Source organism: Panthera leo, chromosome F3 (genome assembly GCF_018350215.1).
Source record: "Panthera leo isolate Ple1 chromosome F3, P.leo_Ple1_pat1.1, whole genome shotgun sequence".
Lineage (NCBI taxonomy): Eukaryota > Metazoa > Chordata > Mammalia > Carnivora > Felidae > Panthera > Panthera leo.
The window spans coordinates 36,420,941-36,444,823 of NC_056696.1; the positions used below are offsets into that span (position 1 = coordinate 36,420,941).

General features: G+C 37.4%; 1 protein-coding gene across 5 annotated transcripts in view; it reads right to left on the reverse strand.

Moving 5' to 3' along the window:
* The window catches only part of ASPM (assembly factor for spindle microtubules), a 51,927-nt gene extending 28,828 nt beyond the window's left edge, over positions 1-23,099 (reverse strand). For 3 of the 5 annotated variants that reach the window (XM_042926374.1, XM_042926370.1, XM_042926373.1), the window contains exons 1-16: positions 22,606-23,099; positions 20,754-20,897; positions 19,098-20,583; positions 12,200-12,304; positions 11,649-11,795; positions 10,056-10,301; positions 9,714-9,781; positions 7,329-7,470; positions 6,619-6,749; positions 5,479-5,654; positions 2,867-3,012; positions 2,693-2,778; positions 2,045-2,266; positions 524-731; positions 284-429; positions 52-180 (exon numbers count right to left, since the gene is read on the reverse strand). In XM_042926374.1, the coding sequence (XP_042782308.1) occupies positions 52-180; positions 284-429; positions 524-731; positions 2,045-2,266; positions 2,693-2,778; positions 2,867-3,012; positions 5,479-5,654; positions 6,619-6,749; positions 7,329-7,470; positions 9,714-9,781; positions 10,056-10,301; positions 11,649-11,795; positions 12,200-12,304; positions 19,098-20,583; positions 20,754-20,897; positions 22,606-22,899 (3,876 nt within the window). In that variant the 5' untranslated portion in view covers positions 22,900-23,099. The remainder of the gene's footprint in view (positions 1-51; positions 181-283; positions 430-523; positions 732-2,044; positions 2,267-2,692; positions 2,779-2,866; positions 3,013-5,478; positions 5,655-6,618; positions 6,750-7,328; positions 7,471-9,713; positions 9,782-10,055; positions 10,302-11,648; positions 11,796-12,199; positions 12,305-19,097; positions 20,584-20,753; positions 20,898-22,605) is intronic. The other 2 variants (XM_042926371.1, XM_042926372.1) reach the window with 2 other exon arrangements.
* Between the last annotated feature and the right edge of the window lie 784 nt (positions 23,100-23,883).

Consider the following 23,883-nt stretch of genomic DNA (forward strand, 5'->3'; position numbering starts at 1 on the left):
CATTTTGCGAAGTACAATTCACATTACAGTGTTTGCATTTTTTAGTAGTACCTGATGACGTTTTAGGTCTGTTTTTTGTTTGTATTTTCTCCAAGTTGTCTGTATAAGTCGAGCAGCTCTTGTTTCTTTACAAAGATCCAAAAGTCTTGCACAAAGAAATGACAAATAGGTAATAACCACCTAAGAGACAACAGAAGAGATGAAAGCAGATGTTTAACAGAGATTGTGCAACTTTTACTGTCACCTTCTGAGACTCTTAGTTAGAAACTCTTCTTTTACTTACCTTTTCGTCAGGAATCGTATTGGACATATCTGAATGATGAATCATAGCAGGTATTCCACCAAGGTCTCTAACTGCAGACCTGACCAACTGAAAATTTTTCTTCTCATTTTCTAGCAGTTCTTTGTATAGCTCTGAAGTGTTTTCTACTATGCAAATAAAAAAGAGATTAGACAGGTCCAGTCAAAAATCTCACACGGCAAAGAAAAAACTTGAAACGTTCATCAGCCAAAAGGGACTAACCATGATCAAGTGCTTTAAGAGACAAATCCAGAGAACTTCCATCAGATTCAGAGGATGAATTTAACACGACTGAACCAGTCTGGGTGCATTCCACGGTCTGAGTAGTACGCTGACATATAGCATCAAAAGGCACATAGTGAGGATGGTAGTGATGGATCAGGTAACATAACACACGCCCATCTGAGAAAGACACTGTAAAATTCTCCACCTGATGGAAATACCAGAAGCATAATCAGCTGGGATTATATAGTAACACAGGTTATTAGTGGTTTTATGGTCCATATTTCCTTTCAATAGCTGAGAATATCACATTAGGGGTTAATAGGACCTAGAAGAATATTATATTTATAGCCAAATTCTCAATTATAAAATTCTATTTCAAAAACAAAATTTGAGTGGCTCGGTTGGTTGAGTGTCCAACTTCGGCTCAGGTCATGATCTCCGGATTTCATGAGTTCGAGCCCTGAGTTGGGCTCTGTGCTGACAGCTCAGAGCCTGAAGCCTGCTTCGTGTCTGGGTCTCCCTCCCTCTCTCTTCCCCTCCCCTGTTCATGCTCTGTCTCTCTCTCAAAAATAAATAAACATGAAAAAAATTTTTTGATTATCGTGCTGGGAGAAATAGGATCCCTCAAAAAATTCGCGTCCTTCCTAGGACCTGAGAATGTCACATTATTCAGATATAGACTCATTGCAGATTTAATTTGTTGAGATGAGGTCATACTGCAGTAGTGTGGGTTCTCAGTATCAGTATGTCTGGTATCCTTATATGGAGAGAGACACAGAGGCAGACACAGGAAGATGCTATGTGAGAACAGAGGTGGAGATTGGAATAATGTATCTGGAAGTGAAGGAATGCCAAGGATTGCCAGCAACACCAGAAGTTAAGAGAAAGGTTTGGAACACACTCCCCGCTAATCTTTTGTGGCTCTCTAATATTTAGTTAAAACGTAGAAGATGATCCATCTATCTGACTTTTTTTCTATAACCAGAGTCGTTCAAGGTATAATACTTTACTATATTTAGTTACATGTATTCTGTATCATTTTTCTGACTTCATATTCCCTACCAGATATTTTATTCATTTTTACATATTTACAATTAAAGGTATAGTTCACACAGAAATATAGTATCAGTCTAATAAAACACTCAACTTAGATTTTTTCCTCCTCCTTGTACCCAGCGGTCAGGTTCTCTATTGATCCTTCCTGCATGAGGGGTTTATTTGAATTTACCTTTATAAAAAGGGTGTGATCCTTAGGTGTCCCAGTTTTATACAAGTGTCTCCTATTAAAACTCCTGACTAGAACAATTTTTCTTAGTAATCGTGCATTACACAATTGGTGACAGATTAAATACAGTAAGTGAAAATATCCTCACTCATTTGAGGACAAGTTTGCTCATATATAAACTAAATTATTTAAGAAATGCAATGAAATATTTTAGGAATTGAAGTCTGACTTTAACCAAAATGTATTTAAAGACACTGAAGTAAAACAAAACAAAACAAAACAAAGAAACTTACCTTTTTATTATAGAAAGCACAAACAGCATTTACCCAATCCATCAACAGCTTTATGCTCTCACTATATCGTTCAAAGGAACCACTATTCCTTTTGTCTTTTTCCTTATTGATAATAGCATCAGAATGGCATGACAGTGCAGACGTTGTTTTCTTCAGACTCTGTGTGTGTTTTAAAAAGTCAATTTCTTCTTTCAACTGGTCTAAATTAAGGGAAATATCCACCTGAAACACACAAAAAAAGATAAGTCTCTTTATGTTTTTCATGTGTCATTTGTAACCCACAAAAGTTAGTCTTTTTCCTTAAGGTAAACATAGTTTATGAAGCAGTGGAATGCATAGTGGTTAATGTGTGTCACGTGAATCATGCAGAAGATTTGGGACCACACGATCCTGGGTTCTAGTCTCGTCTCTGCTTCCTATCGATAAGGTAACTTTTAGCTTTAGTTTTCTTACCTATGAAGTAATGACAACACCTACCTTACACGGGTGTTGTGAAGATTAAATTGGAATATATATAAAGCAATTACCACAGTTCCTGGGACAGAATAAAGCCTAGTAATTTTGCTAGTCCTCATCTGATGCAAAATGCTTCTATAAATCAGTACTGAAAATTGACAAAAAGTGCAAAATTTACAAAATGTACAATACCTGAAAAGCAAATGCTATTTTCCAAAGTAACGCAAGAGTTTTTTCTCTGTGCCTATCCACAATATCCTTAGATAGGATTGCATTTCCTGTAAATGAAATCAGTTTGTTAGCACAATCTATGTATATATCAATTTTTGGTGAGAAGAAAAATTTTTATCTTTACTCAATTTTTACCATGTTCATCATTTAATTGAATTCCTCGTGATCTAAGAATTTGAAGAACAATGTCGACATTGTGCATCTTCTGAAGACGACTTATTGCAGGGATCCTGAGTTTCTTTGAGAGATTCCAGTCCCGTGTGAGAAGTTCCATGATTCGCCTAACAATAAAGGAATTTTCAGATGACACTGTCATATAAAAATATATAGGAAAAGCCCCCTGCATCAAAAGATGGGTCTCAAACCATATCCCAAAATGTCATAAATATCCTGTCCTTACCTTCCCCACACTGAGATGCTAAGAATCTGTCAGTGTATGATTGTCCTTATCACAGGAAAAAATAAACTTAACTTTGCTTTAAAAAACAAAAAAAAAAGGGGTGCTTGGGTGGCTCAGTTGGTGAAGTTCTAGTCATATTCTCACAGTTTGTGAGATTGAGCCCCGTATCGGGCTTCATGCTAATAGCATGGGATCTGCTTGGGATTTTCTCTCTCCCTCTTTCTCTGCCCCTCCCTGGCTTGTGCTCTCTCTCTCTCTCTCCCTCTCTCTCTCAAAATAAATACAAATAAACTTAACTTCCCCCCCACACACATATAAAAACAAAAACAAAACAAAATAAAATATATACGTAAGATGAAATTTATTTAAATACAGTTATCACCCACATAAATTTCCAACATTTAAAGAATTTTAGGTTAGAAAGATCCCAAAAAACTATCTGAAAACTGTTGCTTCATAGTTAGCAAATAAGAGTCATTCTCATTTTAAGCCTGGGGTTTGAGGTCTATGAACAGAATGTAAAAAAAAAAAAAAAAGATGAGACACACATAAATGAACACATGAACAAAATAACAGAGTTCTACAGGGAAAGGAAAGGAGAAAGCGTATTTATGGAGGGGCTACTGTGTTCTTCAAATCAAGGACGTGCTGTCTTTTCTTAGTCCTCATAGCAAATCCCACAATCAGGCATTATTATCCCACTTTTTTGCAGACGAAGGAACCAAAGCCCAGACAAATTAAGTAAATTGCTTGTGGTCACATAGCTAATAATGACAGAACTGAGATCAGAACTCAAACTCAGTTTTATCAAACTCCAAAGCCATCCTGTTATATACACCAGATTATTGTAAAAATATGAACACCTATCTCAAAAAGACACATATACTCCAATTTAAATTCAAACCCCTAATATCATCTAGGTCACTAGTATTTTATCTACTAGACAATAATCAGTGTTTCTATAGAAAAAGCAAGCTTCAATGGATTATTATATATAGCTAAAATTTGGCAGAATTGTTTATAGAACCATAATTTCTAAAGGTTAGAAAGCAACTTAAGATCATTCCAGGTCAACTGCCCAATCAACATATGAAGCATTTCTGCAGCAGTAGACCACCTCATCACCTATGGCATTAGTACATCAACCATTCTCAAGCATTCTCAAGTAACTTCAAAGATCTATGATCATTTTGCTGACACTGAGGAAAGTAGAAATCTGGTATGCATGGTCAAGTCTCTTAACTAGTGAGAGGTTCTGATCAAATAAAAAGCATCAATGTTCAATACTGCTAAGTCCTCAGTAACTCTTGTAAAAACATAAAAAATGTCTTTCATTGCGGAAAATAGCACTAAACGTGAAACCAATCACTGCCCCTCCTGGAAAGTGGAAAAAGTCTAAAAATGTGAATTCTTATTGGCCAGAAAACAGATGTGGCGGCTTGGATTTATGAAATGAACAAATTAAATACAAAAATAACATGTGAAACATTTTCAGCCAATGTGCTAGCCTCTATGGAAACTGCTCAAGTAAGAGAAAGCTACAATAAAGTTCAAAAGCTATCACCTTGCTGTGAGAACATATGATCAGAAAAGAATGTTCATGGAAATTTAATTTAGAAGGAAGCATGTGACATGTATGTTGCTTTTGAAGAAGTGGGGATTTTTCCAGAGATCCCTTCCTCACAAATGTCAAACGTAACATAAATTTGGAGAGTTTCCTAGAAATAAGACAAATGTCTCCAATGTGGACATCTTAAAGCGGTCAACTATAGTACCATGCTCACGACCACTCCTCCCAAAGCAGGAACAGCACACTGAATTCACATAACAGCCAATTTCGAAGATTCTAGTTTGTTACTGACAGATGCTGTGTGCTTTGAAGCCAGACATCCTGAGTTTACGTCTCAATATCATGATATAAAACTTGGGCAAGGCCTGTCACTTCATCTTACTTTTCCTCATATGTAAAACAAGGTTATTAATACTGCTAGAATTGGTCCCAAGTGATGGAGTACTCATGAAATCATTGATGATACACGTGATACTTAAATGTTTGATATTTTAATTAGTTCCATGCTTGTCCCAACTCCTATTCTGGGGCATCAATAGTTCCTACTCCCAGTGACCCTAGTCACTGCCAGCATGGAAAAAAACTGTGGACAGGAGACATGGTTTAAAATTGACACATTTTACCAAAGTGTTGGAGATACTTACCCCCAGTTTTTTAATCCTGAAATTTATTGCATTATATGAAAGAGCAGGAAAGACTGTATATATACAGAAAAGTGTTTTCTAGAAAATTTTAGTCTATTCCATTAAGGAAAATAATTCTATTTCTTATACTTACACAAGACGCACTCCACATTGCAAGTCTACAGCAAGATTTGTAACAGCAAAATCAAATTCATCAAATGGTGTCTGCACATGGTTAACAGGTAATCCCAAAAAGCTAAGGTGACGGGAAAGGTCACCTTCACCACTTAGGAAGTCTCGTGAAAAAGCCAGAAGAATTTCTTTACTAGTCTACGGAAAAACAAGTTGCAGGTATTATATTCCAAAATTATAATTTTGTTTACAATAATAACAAATTCTTAAATTTCTGAGCATATAGAAATAAAGTAAAATTAATGGTAGTATAAAAAAATGTCAGGGGGTGCCTGGGTGGCCTAGTTGGTTAAGTGTCTGACTCTTGGTTTCAGTTCAGGTCATGATCTCAGAGTTCATGAGATTGAGCCCCACATCAGGCTCTGTGATGACAGTGCGGGGCCTGCTTGGGATTCTCTCTCTCTCTCTCTCTCTCTCTCTCTCTCTGCTCTTCCACTATTCCTGCATGTGTTCTCTCTCTCTCTCTCCCAAAATAAACAAATAAACATTTAAAGAAAAAAAATGTCGGTTTTATACCATACAGTAATAATGAACATCTATTTCCAATTTAAGGCCTTGGAAAAAATTACTCATAATAATAGACTCCAAAAATTAGTATTAATTTTTTTTTAATGTTTATTTATTTTTGAGACAGAGACAGACAGAGCATGAACGGGGGAGGGTCAGAGAGAGAGGGAGACACAGAATCCAAAGCAGGCTCCAGGCTCGGAGCTGTCAGCACAGAGCCTGATGCGGGCCTCGAACTCACGGACTGTGAGATCATGACCTGAGCCGAAGTCAGACACTCAACTGACTGAGCCACCCAGGCGCCCCTGTATTAATTTGATAATATGCTAAATTAGGAGTGAAATCTCTCCCCAACCCGAAGTTAATTCCTCAGAAGTATAGTTTCATTGATTCTCAAATCAAAGTTAATAGGGTGTGCCGGTGAAAGGTCAATCATTAGGTTAGGTGGGGTTAGAACTACTAGTAAGACGGACTACACACTATTCCACTCCAGACTACTGTTCTTTGGGAAACTTCAAAGTTTTTAAGGAGAAAATACACAATAGAAACAAGCAAAAGTCTTAAATGTGAAATATAAAAGAAATGAAAGCTATACCTTGAATTCAGCATCTTTACAGAAGAGACAAGGATCATGATCAATAAGTCTGGAGATTTTGGCATAATCAAGGAAACAAACCAACAACAACAACTTTTTCAATGTAAACTTAGACAAAGCTTCTTCATGACCTTCAATGAAGTACAAAAAAGCACAGCAAGTTAATCTGTGAAAGACAAGTTTCACCTGAAAATACGATAACAATGTGCTAATAAAGAAAAGTAATAGTAAGCATAAATAGAACCCTATGTGCCTTTCTCAGTGTTTTATATATATGAATTCATGTACTACTCATAGTAACTCTATGAGGCAGGTATCATTTAATATTTCCAGTTCATAGAGGAGGAAACAGAGGCATCAAGTGATTTAGTCTATCTCATGCAACAAATATTTAATGAGCACCTACTATGCAGGTAGCATCTTAGGTGCCATATGTGGTAGCAAACTGAAACTACTATGATCTCTGCAGGCCTTACTGCCTACTTCTGGGGACAGGGTGAGTAGAGACAATAAAAAGGTAAAAATAATTATAGTGATGGAGGAAATGATGGGGAATGATGAGGGTAAAGAAAGGGAGGAGAGTAGAGAGAGGGACTGACTATTCATATTGGCAACTCTAAGAAGGTAAAATTTAAACAGAGACAGGAAGAATAAGAAAACAGCATTTATGCAGAGTGTGGAAAGGACGCGGTGGTGGCAGAACTACTTACCATCTCTATAGAGATGAGGAACACTGGGGTGTCTATACTCAGCGGCTATATCAGGATTCCAAAGTAAGCGATTCAGAATAAACACAGCCAACCCTGTGACATCACTGTTATCTTCCAAAGATATGAGTTCTCCATAAATTGTCTGAAAAGAAATTAAAAGCTAAAGTCAAGACTATGTTACCTTTAAGAAGCAAAGGGATACAAGAGGGGGAGAGCAGACTATGATCTTCTAAGGATCTTCTAATGTTCTATTTTCTAAATAGTATGTAAATAACACGATATGTGCCAAATAACTTCTTTAAACTGTGTGTATGTTTTGTGCAGTTTTTAGTGCATATGGTGTATGATGAAAAAAGGCAAAAGCTCAAGGCTAAGATAAATTTTTAAGTATCTGACAAGTGATATTTACATTTTAATGTTTTCCTTTAAAGAACTATCAAATGTATGGGGTGCCTGGGTGGCTCAGTTGATTAAGTGACTGATTTCAGCTCAGGTCATGATCTCATAGTTTATGAGTTCAAGCCCTGCATTGGGCTCTGGGCTGACAGCTCAGACCCTGGAGCCTGCTTCGTATTGTGTCTCCCTGTCTCTCTCTGCCCCTCCCCTGTTCACGCTCTCTCTCTCAAAAAGAAACAAACATTAAAAAAAAACCCAAAAACTACCAAACGTAGGCATATTGTTCAAATTCAATTAGAATTGTCGCACTAAGTATATCATGAAGGTACAACAGAAACGAAAATATTCAAAATTTTCTAATAGTCAACACGTGGAAACCCATCTGCAAATAATCTAAGATAACAATTTGGGAAGTTCAGATCCATTTATAATTAATGATTTAAATATGAAATTAGTTTAACATCAACATGCCTAGTTTAATGATTTTTAAAGTGATTAGAAAAAACTAAAAACATATCAAATTATACCCTATAACCTTACGTTAACAAAATACAGAGATAAAAGCATAGGAAGTATATGCCAAAATAGAAAAACTGCATTTTTATTTACTTATGTTTTTTGCCTTTGATGTTTTCTTAAAATCCTCAAAGGTTATGCCCACTACCAGAACCTGAAGGTGTGGCGGTGAGGTAAAATATTTTGTTCACAAGGACTCATCCCTCCCTTCCCTCTAAAAGGATTGTACATCCCCACCAACTGCCACGGACTTGCTGTCCTAGTTCATTTGTGTTTGGCCAAATAATGTGCTCCGGCCAGTGGAATATGCGCATTATATCCAAGCAGAAGTTTTAAAAGGCATTAAGTTTCCACCTAAACCTCTTGCTTTTTACCTTTGGCACAAAATGCTGTGTCCCAAATAGAGGGATTATACTCCAGTTAAGGTTCTAGAATTATTTGACTTGTGAAGCAGAGCTGGTTGATACGTAATTTTCCGATTAACGAAGTATACTAAACTGAAATAAGAAATCTTAGCAATGACACTATCCAGCTGTATGACCACAGTAAGCTTATCATTTGTTCTCTTTGTGCCACAGCTTCTTGATAAATAAGAGCCAAATTATTGCTAACAATTCCTTTCAGTCCCAAAGATCATTCTATTCCAACACCTGGAATAAGCTGAAGAACAGAATATCTCACATGACAATGGCAAAAAGCCTAAAGAAAATGTAAAAGTGTACCAGTAAAAGACGAAAGAAATCTATAAACACAGAGAGGATGTTTTAAATAAAATCATAATTTTAGTTTACAACCGCTAAGGTCCTTTCCATTCAGTTTTAAAATCCTAAGTATTATTGAGCTATGCACCAAGTGAAAAACTCAGATTCAACGTTTTTATGGGAAGAGTTACATCAACATGGCTACAAGTTTGGACTCTGGCATCAGACTGGCATAGTCTCAAATCCTGACTATTAGTTGGCATCTGGCATGTTACTTAAAATCTAAGGTTCAGTTTTGTCAGTGAAATGGAAATAATAATACACACCTCACTGGGTTTTAAAGAGGCTTCAATTATTTGAAATATATTTAAAATGGCCCAGTATGATCATTTGTAAAAGCTCAAAAAAGAGTTTACTATACCTGTTATTATATCAAGTACCAAACTATTGATATTTAAGAAAACTACCAGGAAAGTTCTTTTGTGATGACATGACAATAATACATAATGGCATGATCTAATTACCTAATGAGTATTTATTAAAGGACCTATACTCAAAGATCAATTAAACTAACCAAATGACTTTATAAGTGAAACTATATTTTATTAAAGAATCTATTAAAAATATACAATAAAAAGTCTACTAAAGGAATATATAATAAAAAAGTACACAATAAAAGTATATAATAAAAAGTATTAAAAACAATAAAAAAAATTTACAGTATACTTTTTTTAAAGTATATCATTTCAAAAACTGAAGTGTATATACTTACCTCTAGGCCGATACGTAGCCACAAAGGATTATATGATAACAGCCAATTCAGGACTTTCTGCCGTTCTCCTGAAATGCATGTGAAAAGCAAGTAAGCTCAGACCACTAATCAAATAGAGACAATAAATAAAATTTTATGGAGAGAAATCAGTGGAAAAAAGAGATAATCACATACATGAAATCAATTAATTTAAATATATATCCATTCTTAAATGTATATTGATCATATTAAAGTGTATAAGATGGTAGGCAGCAAAGTGAAATCATGCACAAATCTGACTCTAAAATACAAAATCTCAAGTGTTTTCAACGAACTAATCTCAAGATTTCTATATCTTCTTACCCACATCTTTCCAGAGGTGTCTATCTTTTCGAACAATCAACCGCCTAGCTTCAATTTCAATTTCAAGCTTCTTAATAGCTTTGACCATGTTTTCAGAAGTAAATAAACGACATGCTGCCCGACGTAATCGATTCAGCCGGCACCGAGCAGTGTAAGCTCTGAGAGACATTTCATCTTTTGTAGGAGCTCTAGCAACACTGATTTTATGTTGACTCTCCACTCCCAAAAGAAGAGTAGCAGCATTTACTGGGTAAAAACAAAAGGAAGAATGTTTCCGGTGAAACTATAGATCCATATCCTTAAATCCAGCAATACATGCAATTTAAGATGGCCAAAATAGGATTTCTTCTCTGCTCCTTACAAGCTTGCTCTTTTCTTTCCTGTCTCAAAACATGAGTGTCACTCTTCACTCAATACGTGGGCCATTCTATCATTGCAACCTGGAGCTCTACCTGCAAAATGGATCCCAAGTCTAACGTGAGAGTTACTTCTAGCGCTACCCACCACTATTATCCAAGTTCAAACACTATCAATCAACTCTAACCTAGACTAAAATAGTCTCCTAACTGGTTTCTCTGTTTCCATCTTCTGCATAAATTAAAAGCAAAAAAAAGTCTCTTAAAGAATGTGACTTTAAAAAATTCAATTAAATTTTGAAATGCAATTTGAAATTTTATAAAACACATTTTCTCCCAAGAGAACTAAGTATCAGGCTGTGTTTACTTCTGGAGAAAAAGAAAAGCAGCCTTAGAGATCATCTAGTCAAAGGGCTTTTACTGTGAAAATCCTATATATTGTTCTTTAACAAATATAGACTGGCCTCTCCCTGAACACTGTAACAGTGGAGAAACTATCATCTTAAAGACAGCCTATGCGATGGCTTGGCAATTTAAATGTTTACAAAGATTCTTCCTTATCTTGAGTTGAACTGATTGATCCCTATCATTTCTATGCAAGAGTAGCACAAGTTTCCCTTCCTCTCAGGAAAAAAGCCTTCAAATGTTTGAAGGACAGCATGTTTCCATCTTGCTCTACATCTGAGTTTTCCCCTTTCCAGAACAAACACTGAGATGTTTCTCCATATCAACTGGTTTTAAGATTCCTCAAAATTCTGTAGTCTTCCTACACACATCTCAAACTAAGGTATGTGAAAGTGGAGACAAAAAAAGAAAAAAAAAAGGGAAGACAATATGCCTGAAAGGATCAGGTCATGTAAGGCTATTAGACTTATTCACCAGGACATTACACTTTATTAATGTGGTTAAGATTGAATTGGATTTCTTAGTAGTCATGTTTCACTGTTAATTCAGACTGAACTTGCATTAAAATAAAACTCATTCCCCTGAAAGGCTGGAATTGAATTGGCTGATGAACAAGAATGGTAAGCAAAAAGAAAAAAAAAAAGTTTAGTACTTTCAGTACAGAATTCCCTAAAAATTCTCACTTATATGAATCTTTAGCATTCATGTCAATGAATTACTGAGCTATGCCATTAACTATAATATATATGTATAATTTAAAAAATGAAAATTCATGTTAAAAACTATCTGTTAAAACAGTATTATTTAACTTAAACATTAATTTAATGTTTACCTTCAGAAATATTTGTTTTTACAGTGAAGTCATCAGGAGTTAATATAAAATTTAGCCACCAAGTGAAGCCCTGCTCCTGCTTTTCCTTCCAGCGTTCATCATAAAACATGTTCTTTGCAGCAAACGGCATTGGGTGTCTAGGAATATCTACGAATACAATTGGTTTATTGCATGAGAAGTTCTCTTTTACATTATTATGCAATATATAGCAAAAGACCATTTTTCCTAGCAAAACCACCTTTAAAACACTGAACAATATTCGCTTTTCCACTATTTAGTGCAAACAGTTGAAAGCGTTTTAGGTACAAAATATAATCAAAGTTTAAAGGGAAAAAGTAGAGCTGTACTTCCTGGTTATTTAAAAATCCTGTTACCTGAGTCAATTTCACCAAAGTCTGAGAAAATATCCTAATTGTTATCTGAATACACATTTTAAAATGCCTCGAGGCTTTAATGCAACAAAAAAGTATCAATTCATTTCCATTTCAAATGCCATTCATGCTTCATTCCATGGCAGTTTTTCAGTGAATTTAAAGATAGTAAACACTTACCTGTTTTTAATGGTTTTATGAAAGTCAGAGTAGACTGTGCCACAGCAACAACGGGTTTTGTCCTTTTGCTTGTTTTAGAATGAGGAGTTCTATATACTAATGAATCTAAAGTAAGTTAGAAAGTAGAATAATAGCATTAAAAATGAAATAAGTTCCATGAATGAACTGTCTTAAAGTTAAATTTGGTTCTTCAGTATCACATCCATTTAGCAAATACTGAATAACTACTATGTACCCTGTACTACGCTATGAACTTGGTGGTCAATAAAACCTACATCTGGAAGTTCTACACCAGAAGTTACACTTTATCTTGTGTGCCTATAGAAGCTAGGAGTCACATTCAATCACAATTTATTTTATGTATGTATTGCAGATTCTATGCTAGGTACTGAGAATGCAGAATTGAGATACGGCCCCACCCCTTAGGAAGTTCTCAGTCTAGTACAGAAGCTTAAAAGGAATTACAATACAATACATAGAGGAAAAATACAACATTTAAGCAGCAATGAGAACAAGGAGAAGGGACAGCTAACTTCACTTAAAAGGGCAGGACAGCCTTCCTAAATGGGAATACTCTTGAGCGGACTCTTAAAGTGGAAGTTAGGCATGAGGCATGTGGCCTGTTGACAGAACTGCAATGTGCCTGAATAAAAAATACATATCAGAAAAGCAATACAAGAAGAGGTTGAAAGAAGTAGAAAAGACTTCAATCATAGTAAAAATAATAGTGGCAGCTAATGTTTGAACGCTTTGCTGCAGGCACTAGCATAGTCTTTTAATATAGAATACCTCACGCAATTATCCCAGAAAACCTATAAGAAGTGTATTATTATTATTATAGGTTTTCTATAAAAATAGGTTTTCGTTTTATATAATTAGGATACTGGAGCTTAGAACAATTAAGCAAGTTGGTCAAAGTCACACAAGCTAGTAAGTGGCGGAGCTGGGCACTATAGTCCCAGAGCCTGCACTATTAGTCAGTTGGAAGTGCCTGGTTTGCCAATGAAAGACTCAAATCTAGGAGGTGACGCCACCATTTACATTTTAGAAAACAGTGGCCAATGGAATAAAAGGGATCAAGACTAGAGATAGAAAGCTAAGAGGAAGCTATTACAGTAGCGCAAGTTAGCTATTATGAGAATTTAAATTAAAACAGAAGCAGTAGAGACAAATTAGAAAGAGTTATTCTAATAGAACCTACAAGCCTTAACAACCACTGGCTAGGCAGGTGATAGAAGAATGAGAACTGCAGATGATGTCCAGGTTATCTAACCCAGGGGACTGAGGGAGACAGTAGGTGGTACCTACAAAGAAAAGTATAATAAGAGTCACAGTGGCAAAGTGATATCGTTTCTAGGTTGATACAGGTTATATCAGGATAGCAGTTCACTTCCTCAAAAGCAAGTTTCACCAGATTATACACCTGCTAAATATGAAGAGCTAATAAAAGGCAGCAGAGGGCAAACTATGCCCCACAGGCAAAATCCAGCCACCTTTGTACAGTCGACAATCCAAGAATAGTTTTTACATTTGTAAAAAGTTAAGAAAAAAATCAAAATGACTGTATTTCACGACACTTGAAAATTACATGAAATGCAAATTTCAGTGTACATAAATAAAATTTTATTGGAACACAGCTGCACTTATTCACTTACACATTGTCTATGACTCTTTCTCCTTCTACAATAGTGGAGGTCTGGTAGTTGCAATAGAGATCATTTGGCCTGCAAAACCTAAATTTTTATTATCTGGATCTTTAGAGGAAAAGTTTGTTTAGTTTTGATTTAGAAGGATTGCAAATCTTCGCCAATTGTGAAAATAAGGAACACAGTCAATTGTGACATGATAGTTATTAGGTTCTGAGTTTCTTTGTGTTTGAACCTTTTAAACATTAAGAGGAAAAAATCCTCATTCTGAAACATTGCAGAAGCTAGTCCCTCTGCCTGGAGTCATTTTATCCTGTGAGAAGCCTTTCCTGGAACCATCTCACAGCTCCTCGCCATTCACAAAAGCCAAGTAAAGTGCCTCCATTTCTGTGCTTTCATGATTCCCTGTGCATAGCTCAGTCAGAGGACTGAGACAACTTGAACACAGAAATTCTACCTTTTCTCCCTCATATCCATAAAGCCTAGAACAATGCATAGCACACAGCAGGCACCTTATAAATACTGAATAAATGCATCTAGGAAAACTGTCTTCTTTCTCTGCTCTCCTAGGTTCATCAGAATAGAAAGAAGAGTCAATCATTCTTAGCGACTTACCATGCTCTCATATAGGCTCATAAATCAGATACTCAGCGTGTCTAATTCTTTCTAAACCCTGCAAAGAGGCTCAACTAGGTGGCCACCTTAAAGAAACTATAGGTTCAAATGTCAACACTTCAGTGGCTTATTTAGTAAGTCATTCATTCATCACTTATCGTACACCTTGTAGAAAATAAAAAAGGTATATATGTACGTTCCTTATTCTCAAGGAATTTGTTACCTAGTCAGATAATATCTATAGGAAACAAGGAAACAATACAGGCAAAGAAACAGAGTTTACAGGTACATACAAGATGTCGTATACGCTGAATTCAAATTTGCTTAGGGAAGGTACCTAGCGGCAAATTCATCAGGGAGTAGAGTTAATAAAAGTTGATTACAGTACTTGAAATAAATGAAAGATTTGAATTACTGAGGAAAAAACCAGGTAAGAATGGAAGAAGACACATTGTCAGAAACAAGACAAGGATGCCCACTCTTGCCACTTTTATTCAACATAGTATAATTGGGCAAGAAAAAGAAATAACAGTTATTCAATTTAGAAAGAGAGAGGTAAAACTGTCACTATTTGCAGATGAAATATTAAATACAGAAAACCCTAAAGACTCCAACATAAAACTGTTGGAATAGACGAACGCAGGAAAGATGCAGGATACAAAATCAATATATGAAAATCTGTTGCATTTCTATACACTAACAATCAGAAAGAGAAGTTAAGAAACAATTCCATTTACTATTGCATCAAAAGAATAAAATGTCTAAGAATAAATTTAATCAAGGAGGTGAAATCCTGTACACTGAAAACTGTAAGACACTGATGAAAGAAACTGAAGACAAAACTAAACAGAAAGACATTCCAGGCTCATGGATTTAAAGAATCAACATTGTTAGAATGTTCATATTATCGAAAGTGATCTACAGACTCAGTGAAATTCCTATCAAAATTCCAAAGGCATTTTTCACTGGAATAGAACAATCTTAAAATTTCCATGGAACCACAAAAGCCCCGAAATAGCTAAAGCAAGCTTGAGAAAGAAGAACAAAGCTGAAGGCACAACACTCCAAGATTTCAAAGTACTGCCCTAGTTGCTACTGGGAAATAGACTATAGAGAAGCCAAAGGTGAAAACAACGTCTGTTAGTAGGCTCTGCAATGACACAGACTAAATCAGGTGCCACTGGAAATGGTGAGAAGTGATCAGATTCCGTATTTGGAAGAAAGAGAAGATACAATTTGTTGTTCGGAGTACCTGGGTGGCTCAGTTGGTTAAGCATCCGCCTCTTGGTTTCGGCTCAGGTCATGATCTCACAGTTCCGGAGTTCTAGCTCCACATCGGGCTCTGCGCTACCTGGGATTCTCTCTCTCTCTACCCCTCTGGCTGTCTCTCTCTCAAAATAAATAAACTCAAATTTTTTTTTAACATTTATTCATATTTTTGAGAGATAGAGAGAGCGAGTGAGCAGGGGAGGGGCAGAGAGAGAGACACACAGAATCTGAAGCAGCTCCAGGCTCTGAGCTGTCAGCACAGGACCCGATGACAGGCTTGAACTCATGAACCATGAGATCATGACTTGAACCAAAGTAGGCTGCTTAACTGAATGAGCCATGCAGGAGCCCCGATAAATAAACTTAAAAGAAAGAAAAGAATTTGTTGATGGACTGAATTTGGAATCAGACAGACTGTCTGAATTTATAAAGAAAAGTTTGGAGAGAAAGACACTTAAGGACATTTACAAGGCTTGGGCCTGAGATGAGAGGTCACAGTAGCAAGTGTTGTGATGGAAGCAACATGCCAGGTATGTGCCAGGTATCATGGAAGAGGGGACAGTAAAGGTTTGGCTTTGGACAAATTAAAGATGCTCACTAGACAGTGAAGCAAAAACATTACATGTTGGATAAATGAGTCTACAGATTAGAAGTCCATCCTAAAGATACAAAATTGGGAGGCTGCCATGTATGGACAGCACTGAAAGCTAGGAGATGGAAGGAGATCATTAACAGAATGAGTAAAAGTATGAAAAAGGTTCAATGACTAAGCCTTCACTTACTCCAGGATTTAGAGGCCGGGATGATAAAGAGCACTGAACAAGGAACCAAGAAGCAGCCAGCGAAATAGGAAGAGAACCAGGAGAGAGAGGGGATGGCAGAATAAAGCGTTCCAAGAAGGCAGAGGCTCAAAGCAGCCAAGAGTTTGCTAAGAGTTCAAGATGAAGATTGAGAAATATCTACTGGATTTAACAGTAGGGAGGTATCGAGGACCTTGATAAGAAAGGTTTCAGTGAAGTCGTCAAAAGCCCATTGAAGTGGGTTCAAAAAATAGGAGAGGAATTGGAAACAGCTAATACAAGCAACTTTCTAAGTGACTTTTTTGCATTAAAAAGCACCTTTTAATTCATGTTTACACAAAAAAGTGCCCATATCTCAGCAAACTATCACAAAGTGAATACTTAGGTACTTGCAAGGAGTTTTGCTCAAAGGAAAGCAAAAGAATGGAGCAGGGGCTGCAGGAGGGATAAGTGGTATCAATAAGAGGTGTTTTTGTTTTTGTTTTAAGAGATGGAAGTAATAACAGCATATTTGTATCAGAAATGACCCATTAGAGAGTAAAAAATGAAGATATGAGACAGAGAAGACAATTGCTAAAGCAACGTCCTTGGGTAGAAGGGCACAAATGACCCATTAGAGAGTAAAAAATGAAGATATGAGACAGAGAAGACAATTGCTAAAGCAACATCCTTGGGTAGAAGGGCACAGAATCTGCTGTGTGCACAGATCTGTGTCAGCACAGGGCCTGCTTGGGATTCTGTCCCTCTCTTTCTCTGCCCCTTCCCTCCACTCTCTCAAAAATAAACATTAAAAAATACTGTATTGATTATAATTATTTTGTGTAATTGTTATGAGTATTAAATGAGGTAATAGTACAGCACTTACAACTGGGTCTGACAGAACACATGCTCGGTAAATATTACCTCCTATTATCAACGATGAGAGAGGAGGAATGAGAGGTGTTAGAAGTTTCGGGAGAAAAGAACGGAGGGAGAAGATAGTCTACAGTAAATCGATAAAAGCCAATAAATCCAAAAAGATGTAGCCAAAAAGAGTTAAGGGCTTGCTTGAAATTAGTGGTCATTAAAGACCAACCAGCAAGGTTCAAGCACAGAGCAGAGAGGGTTGGATTGGGATGGAATTTCCTAGGCAAATACAACGAGGGAGAAGAGAGATGAATTAAATGATGATGACGCGTTATGGAATCCAAGCTGTATAAGTAGGAAAGTAAGGACACGTCAGAGTGAGGACTGTGGAAACCATGATAGATTAAAGGATTGTGTGTGTCTGAAGAGGAGAAAAAATGTTGGAGCTGGGTTTCAAGAGAAAATGCTAAAATCACAGAGATGGTGATTGGAGATTGGAGTTTGGAGACTTTTAGGAGAGTGTGGCCTAGGTATGTTGGAATCAAAAGGCCAGAATATTGAAAGATACACTACAAGGATTTTGAAATCATCAAGGATAATGACGGTAGTTGTGGAGAAGCCAAATGTAAAAATCTTGGGAGTAATCTTTTACTGTAACAAGGAAGAACATGGGTGGAAGAGAATGAAAAATGAGCCTCAAGCTGTTTTGTTGCTGTTTGGTTTTTGTTTGTTTTTCAAGGAAGAAAGGAGAAACAATAGTAGATGTGAGGAGGAAGGTGGTCCACTATTCCATTAAGAGGCCCAAGGTCAGAGGAATACGAAAGAAAACAGACATAACTTGAGAAGGTGGCAATGCAAACAGCAAGGTAAGAAACTGAGGGAATGTTTAGAAAAGATAATGCTAATGAAAGACAGTAAGTCCAGAGGGCACAGACACTTGAAAGAGCTGGAGAGATATAGAAAATGGTTCAAATTAAGGAAGGGACGTTCAAAGAGAAATGAGATAATACAGATGTGTGATACTTCCTAGGAGCTCTAGGATTCTTTTAAATTATCTGTTAAATAAGTAGAGTGGTTTGTTTCCCTTCCTGGACCTTAACTACCATGAGGTAATTTGGGTTAAAAGGGCATGATGGAATTAGTCCTGTTTTTGAGGTAGTCTTGGTGGTCCAGTTGTACTGGGGAAGGAGCAATGACATTTTTCCCAAAGGAATATAGAGCTCTGGGGCTCTATCTAGGTTGCTGATTAATGGCTAAGTAAAGGCTGAGGGAGAATAATGTCATGAGGTACAAAGAGTATGTAAAGACAACTTCTGCATTTTGTCAGACGGTAATATGGGATCCAGGGACACCACTAGCTCTTCCAGTCAGGGCCTGGACTAAGGTGAGGCAAGTGAAGTACTTTCCCCTGGGTGTAAAACTTGAGGTGGGTACCAGGTAACTGGGGTAATCAAGGTAAATATTTTAATGCAGTATTTTTTTTACATTAAAATTAAGGCAAAAACATCATAATGAACAAAATATCAAAGTTTAAGTAAGAGCAAAATCAAAAGGATTTTAGAATTCAGCCCCACCCTTTTCCATCTTGTACGAAGCAAACTGGTAAACGAAAAGTACAACTTAATGCAAACTTATCAACAGGACATTTACCAAACCAAAAGAAACAGAAAATATGCTCCTTATACGTATACTTTCATTAAAGATTTTACAAACAAGACTCACCCGTTTTCTTCCTCAGGTTTGATTTCTCTCTGTAGCTAATATGTTTTGAGATGGGTGTTATCATCTTTTTTGTTTTTTTAACAGTTGCCATTTTAGATTCCACAGGAGAAAAATGGATTCTTTTGATTTCTCGTACTTCTGTATGTTCTGTAACTGTAACTCTCACATTTGCATCTTCCTTGTTTCCCTCACTCTTTCTTTTGCGAGCAACTAAAGCAGTCTTTGAGGAAGGAATTACTGCATTTTTATAACTCTTAGAATTACTGAACACTGGATCTATAACTGGAAGACAAGACTGAAAACCACTTTTCTCTTTTTGAGTATCTGTTGGTTTTTCAAATTCACCTGCAACACTGTTGAGACATCTTTTTGCCTTTGGTTTATTAGCCTCAGTTTGGTTTTCTCTGCTACAAGTGGATTTGCTTTTAGTAACAGTGGCAGAAAGTATTGGGCGTCTTGTACGTTTATCATGGCTGTAACTAGAAATATTCTGAATTACAGAAAATTTAGGCTGATTTTTTGTAAAACTGTAGCAATCTGACTTCATTTCTAAAGTTTTGGATTCTTCAAAAATAGCTTCAGGAGATTGTGAACCCTGACATTCACGAATACAAGGTAAAACTCCATTTGTTCTCTGATCTTGAGGAGACTGTGAGACCTGAGAATTTTTATTTGATAATGATGATAATTTACATGTTTGCTGAGATATACATATATATGCCATATTATCTTTGACAAATTGATTTGGGGATAGAATTGGGTTAATTGACTCTGGTTCTAGATCCTGGTTTAGTCCATAATTGTCATTTATGAAAGAATCTGGACTTAAAATTGTCCGGTAAGTTTTATGTACAGTTTTTGATTCCAAATGCACAGGACTTGAATTATCTTTCCTAAATGTATCTGATGAAAGACATGTAGCTACCTCTGGTTCACTATTAGCTGCATGGCTGTTATTTACAAAGGAATCTGGACTTAGAAAATTTCCTTGGCTTTGTGTAATGTTCAAAGTTGAACAACAGGTCGGGGTAAGAATAAGCTTACTATTCTCTTCAATTTGGCCACTCATATTATCTATGGAGCTAAAGGAAGTTTCACTTGTCACTTTCTCATTAAAATTAAAATCTTCTGAACCATCGGCACCTTCTACTTTCAACAATTCCCCGGTTTCACATGCGTGAAGAGATGTGTATGTAGTAGATCGACGTACAGAAAGAGGCAAGGACGTCTCACCATGGCATTCTTTGAAAATGGGACTAATAGGTGATATTGGTATTTTATTTTCTTCAAGGCTTAAAGAATTGTTTTCTGTTAGGAAACAGCCTTCTTTCATAGCCAAATTTTCACAGGCTTGTAGTGGGCTCCGAACTCTATCAGCTTTTTGGGAAACATAAAATGTTGTATTAACATTTTGAATATAGGAATTCCTCTTATCACTTGAAGAAGTTGACATTTTCTTCTTATTAATTGTATCCCAAAGACTCCTCTGCAAAAATAAGCAAAACATACAGATTAGGTTGACAGCTACTGAAAATTACCTTTAAATTAGCAATATCAGACATGTTACTTTTAGACTTATCAAAATATAAATATAAAATGATTCTTATATGTTATTATTTTCTTAGAGTAAATCACAGAATGATTAAAACTTATTACCTTTTTCTTTTTCTTTTCTTCTGCATTTCCTAGTAATATAGCTTGGTGTTTCAGAACATCATTTACAAGAAATGTCACAATCTCTCTTACTCGGCCTTCTTTTAATGGTGTCCAGTTAACAGAAATAATAATTTTTTCTTTAGGCTGTAATCAAAGAACACATTTTGAATGACTATAGAAGTAGTGATGTATAATAACCAAAACATATTATGTACAATTTAGACATAGTAGAGGATTAATAATTATTGGTCACCAATACTCTACACCATAATAACATCTAACAGGTCAAATATATCTTCCTACCCTATCTCACTTCATGATAAGGAAAAAAGCCACTAATAACAACAAGATTCAACAAGAAAATAAAATTATAAGAAAATCTTAATTGCATCTATAGCCCATAGCCCGGCAGGAATTTGTCGAATGCAAAACCCCGACAATGACAAAACAAATTGTGTCCGTTGTTTTTCAGAGGAGAAAAGACAAGTTTTGTTTTAGGGTAGAAATCATAAAATATCATAAACAGCTAGTTTTAAATTATAACACTTTAAAAAAGTGAGGGGCGCCTGGGTACTTCAGTCGGTTAAGCAGCGGCCTCTTCATTTGGGCTCAGGTAATGATCTCATGGGTCCTGAATTCAAGCCCTGCAACAGGCTCTGAGCTGACAGTGTGGAGCCTGCTTAGGATTCTCTCTCTCTGCCCCTCCTCTGCTCTCTTCCTCTCCTCTCTCAAAAATAAATCAATAAACATTAAGAAAATGAAATAAAAATGTAACTTTAAAAAAGTGAACTTTTACTCTGTAAGACGGCATATTCTAACAATACAAAATTAAAAACCATAAAACAACTTTAGTCCACATAACAAAAAGAAATAAAAAAGTATTACATAGACGGGAAAAAAAAAATCTATCTGTCCACAGAAAAGAGGGGAGACAAAGGTTCTTAAGTGTAAATGAACCACTGCTTACACACACGTCTATGGACCTCAGATGAGAACCTCTTCCCACTACCTTATGAAGCAGTTGCTTAGACAACTGGTCAGACTCCGCATCAGCCACTCCGCATTGAAAGTGTGGCTTATTTTCACACTTTCAGAGGTTCTACTCAATGCAAAGGCCACAGCAATCAAAATAAGAACATAAATTTTCTAGTTGGTAAGAGGGATGGGAACATTATCACGGTCAACGCAATGCATTAAAGGTACCCAGGTTGTTCTTGAAACAAGTCATAAAATTAAATTGGATTCCCCATTAAAAGTACACTACAGCAAAGGGGAAAAAGGATTAAAATATTAAAGCGTGCATACAAAAAAAAAAAAAAAAAAAGCACAAAAAAGCACAAACAAACCCTGAACAGGTGTTTTCATTTTTTTGCTGTAGACACCTTCAGCCAAAACAAAGCCCACTATTGCACCTGCATAGTTACCCTGACTCTATTTGGAGTCAGTTTCCCTGATACATATGGACACTAAAATGCATGCGAAGATGACTGATAGGAAGCAAAACATTTTTAAAAGCTGCTCTTTCTGGCAATCTTAAAAACGAGTATTAACTCTGGAACTTCAAGTCTTTGGCAACGCCTTAGGTCTACTAAAAAGCTATTTAATAGAGGTCTATTAGAACGCTTCTAATGATGCTCCGTGCACGCGCGGTGGTATGCGGTCACCGCCCAAGTTACCGCCCACCCAAGGCTTCCAGAGAGCCGGTGGGACAAGGACCAGCCCAGAGTCGGCGAAAAGGATCTACGGGTCTTTCATTTGTGGGTTTCTTTTCCAAGCCGCGCCCCTCCTAGGGAGGGTGCGCGAGAGCCCGCCGAGGGAGCGCTGGCCGGGGCACGCCCAGCCCACCACCTACCTGTAGCTCAAACGATCGCGGCGAGATGCTGAAGCCCTGCTCGGCGGCTGGGAAGTGGGCGATCTTCACTTCAGCCACCTCCTCGTTAGGGTTGTCCAGGGCCAGGGGCAGCGTCCGCGAGGCTCCCAGCCGCACATCTCCGAAGCAGAGGAAAGGCGACCTGCAGAAGTGGCTGAGAGACAGGACGGGCGGGGAAGCTGCCGCCTCCTCGGCCGCGGAGTTCCGCGGCCTGGCCGACGGCCTCCGTTCCGTGGGGCTCACCTCCCAGCTTCGCCCCGCACGCCGGGTCGCCATGGCAGCTTCGAGACGCCGCCCGGAAATTCTGGAGCCTCGTCCACAGGGCTGCTCCGGAGCGGGGACCCCGACCGCGTCCCCTCGGAGGCGGCTGTGGAGGTCGTGAGAGCGAATCCGCCCCCCCGCTTTCGTTTCCAGGAGCCGACACGCCAGAAAAAATAAGAAACAAACGCCACAAATTCGCAAACTCCAAAGAGGAGCAAAACAACTGTGGCCCTAGCCTCGGTTTAAACTTCTCGCCTCCACCAATGGGCGCGCCCGGACACCGCCCACCTCCTCACAAGGCCAATCAATGAGCAGCAGCCCCTAGCCAATGAGACGGCAGCGCCTTGTTTAAATAATCGTCTCGGCCGCAACGTGTCTCCTAGGAGGGGGCGAAAACCGTGGCAGAGTCTTGGGCACACCCTGAAACTACGGGTTAGAATTGAAATTCGCCTTTTTATTTGAAAACAGGTTGGGTTAAAGGGAAGAGAGTAACAGCACTTCCACATTAAAGGTAGCAATCATTGCGGGTGCCCAGAGGTCCACCTTTGTAAAACCGTTAGGTAGGCAAAAAATTAGTTTAAATCATTCATCTAATATGCCCCACCCAGCACTATATTCATTAGCTCTTCTTTTGCAGTTTCCTGGGGACGAAAGGGAGAAAAATGAAGAAAATTAAATTTATAATTGTATCAACGTGCTCATTTCAGTCACTGACCATAACAGGTGCTCAGTAATTCTGTTACGTGCTGGTTCTTACCCCGGGATACTGGTAGCAAAACTAGATAAACAAAAGAGAACCGAGGTTCCCAATAATTTATAAGTAATGGTTTTGACAGGCAGTGCCCTTGACAAATAACTTCTTGGTTTTTATCTTAATTGTAGGTATCTCATAATAATGATTATGGCCTGCATATTACTGTTACTATATGCCAGGGATTGTTTAAAGTCCTTTACACGTTCATCTCAACTTTTACTTCAACCCTGTGAGATAGCTACTAT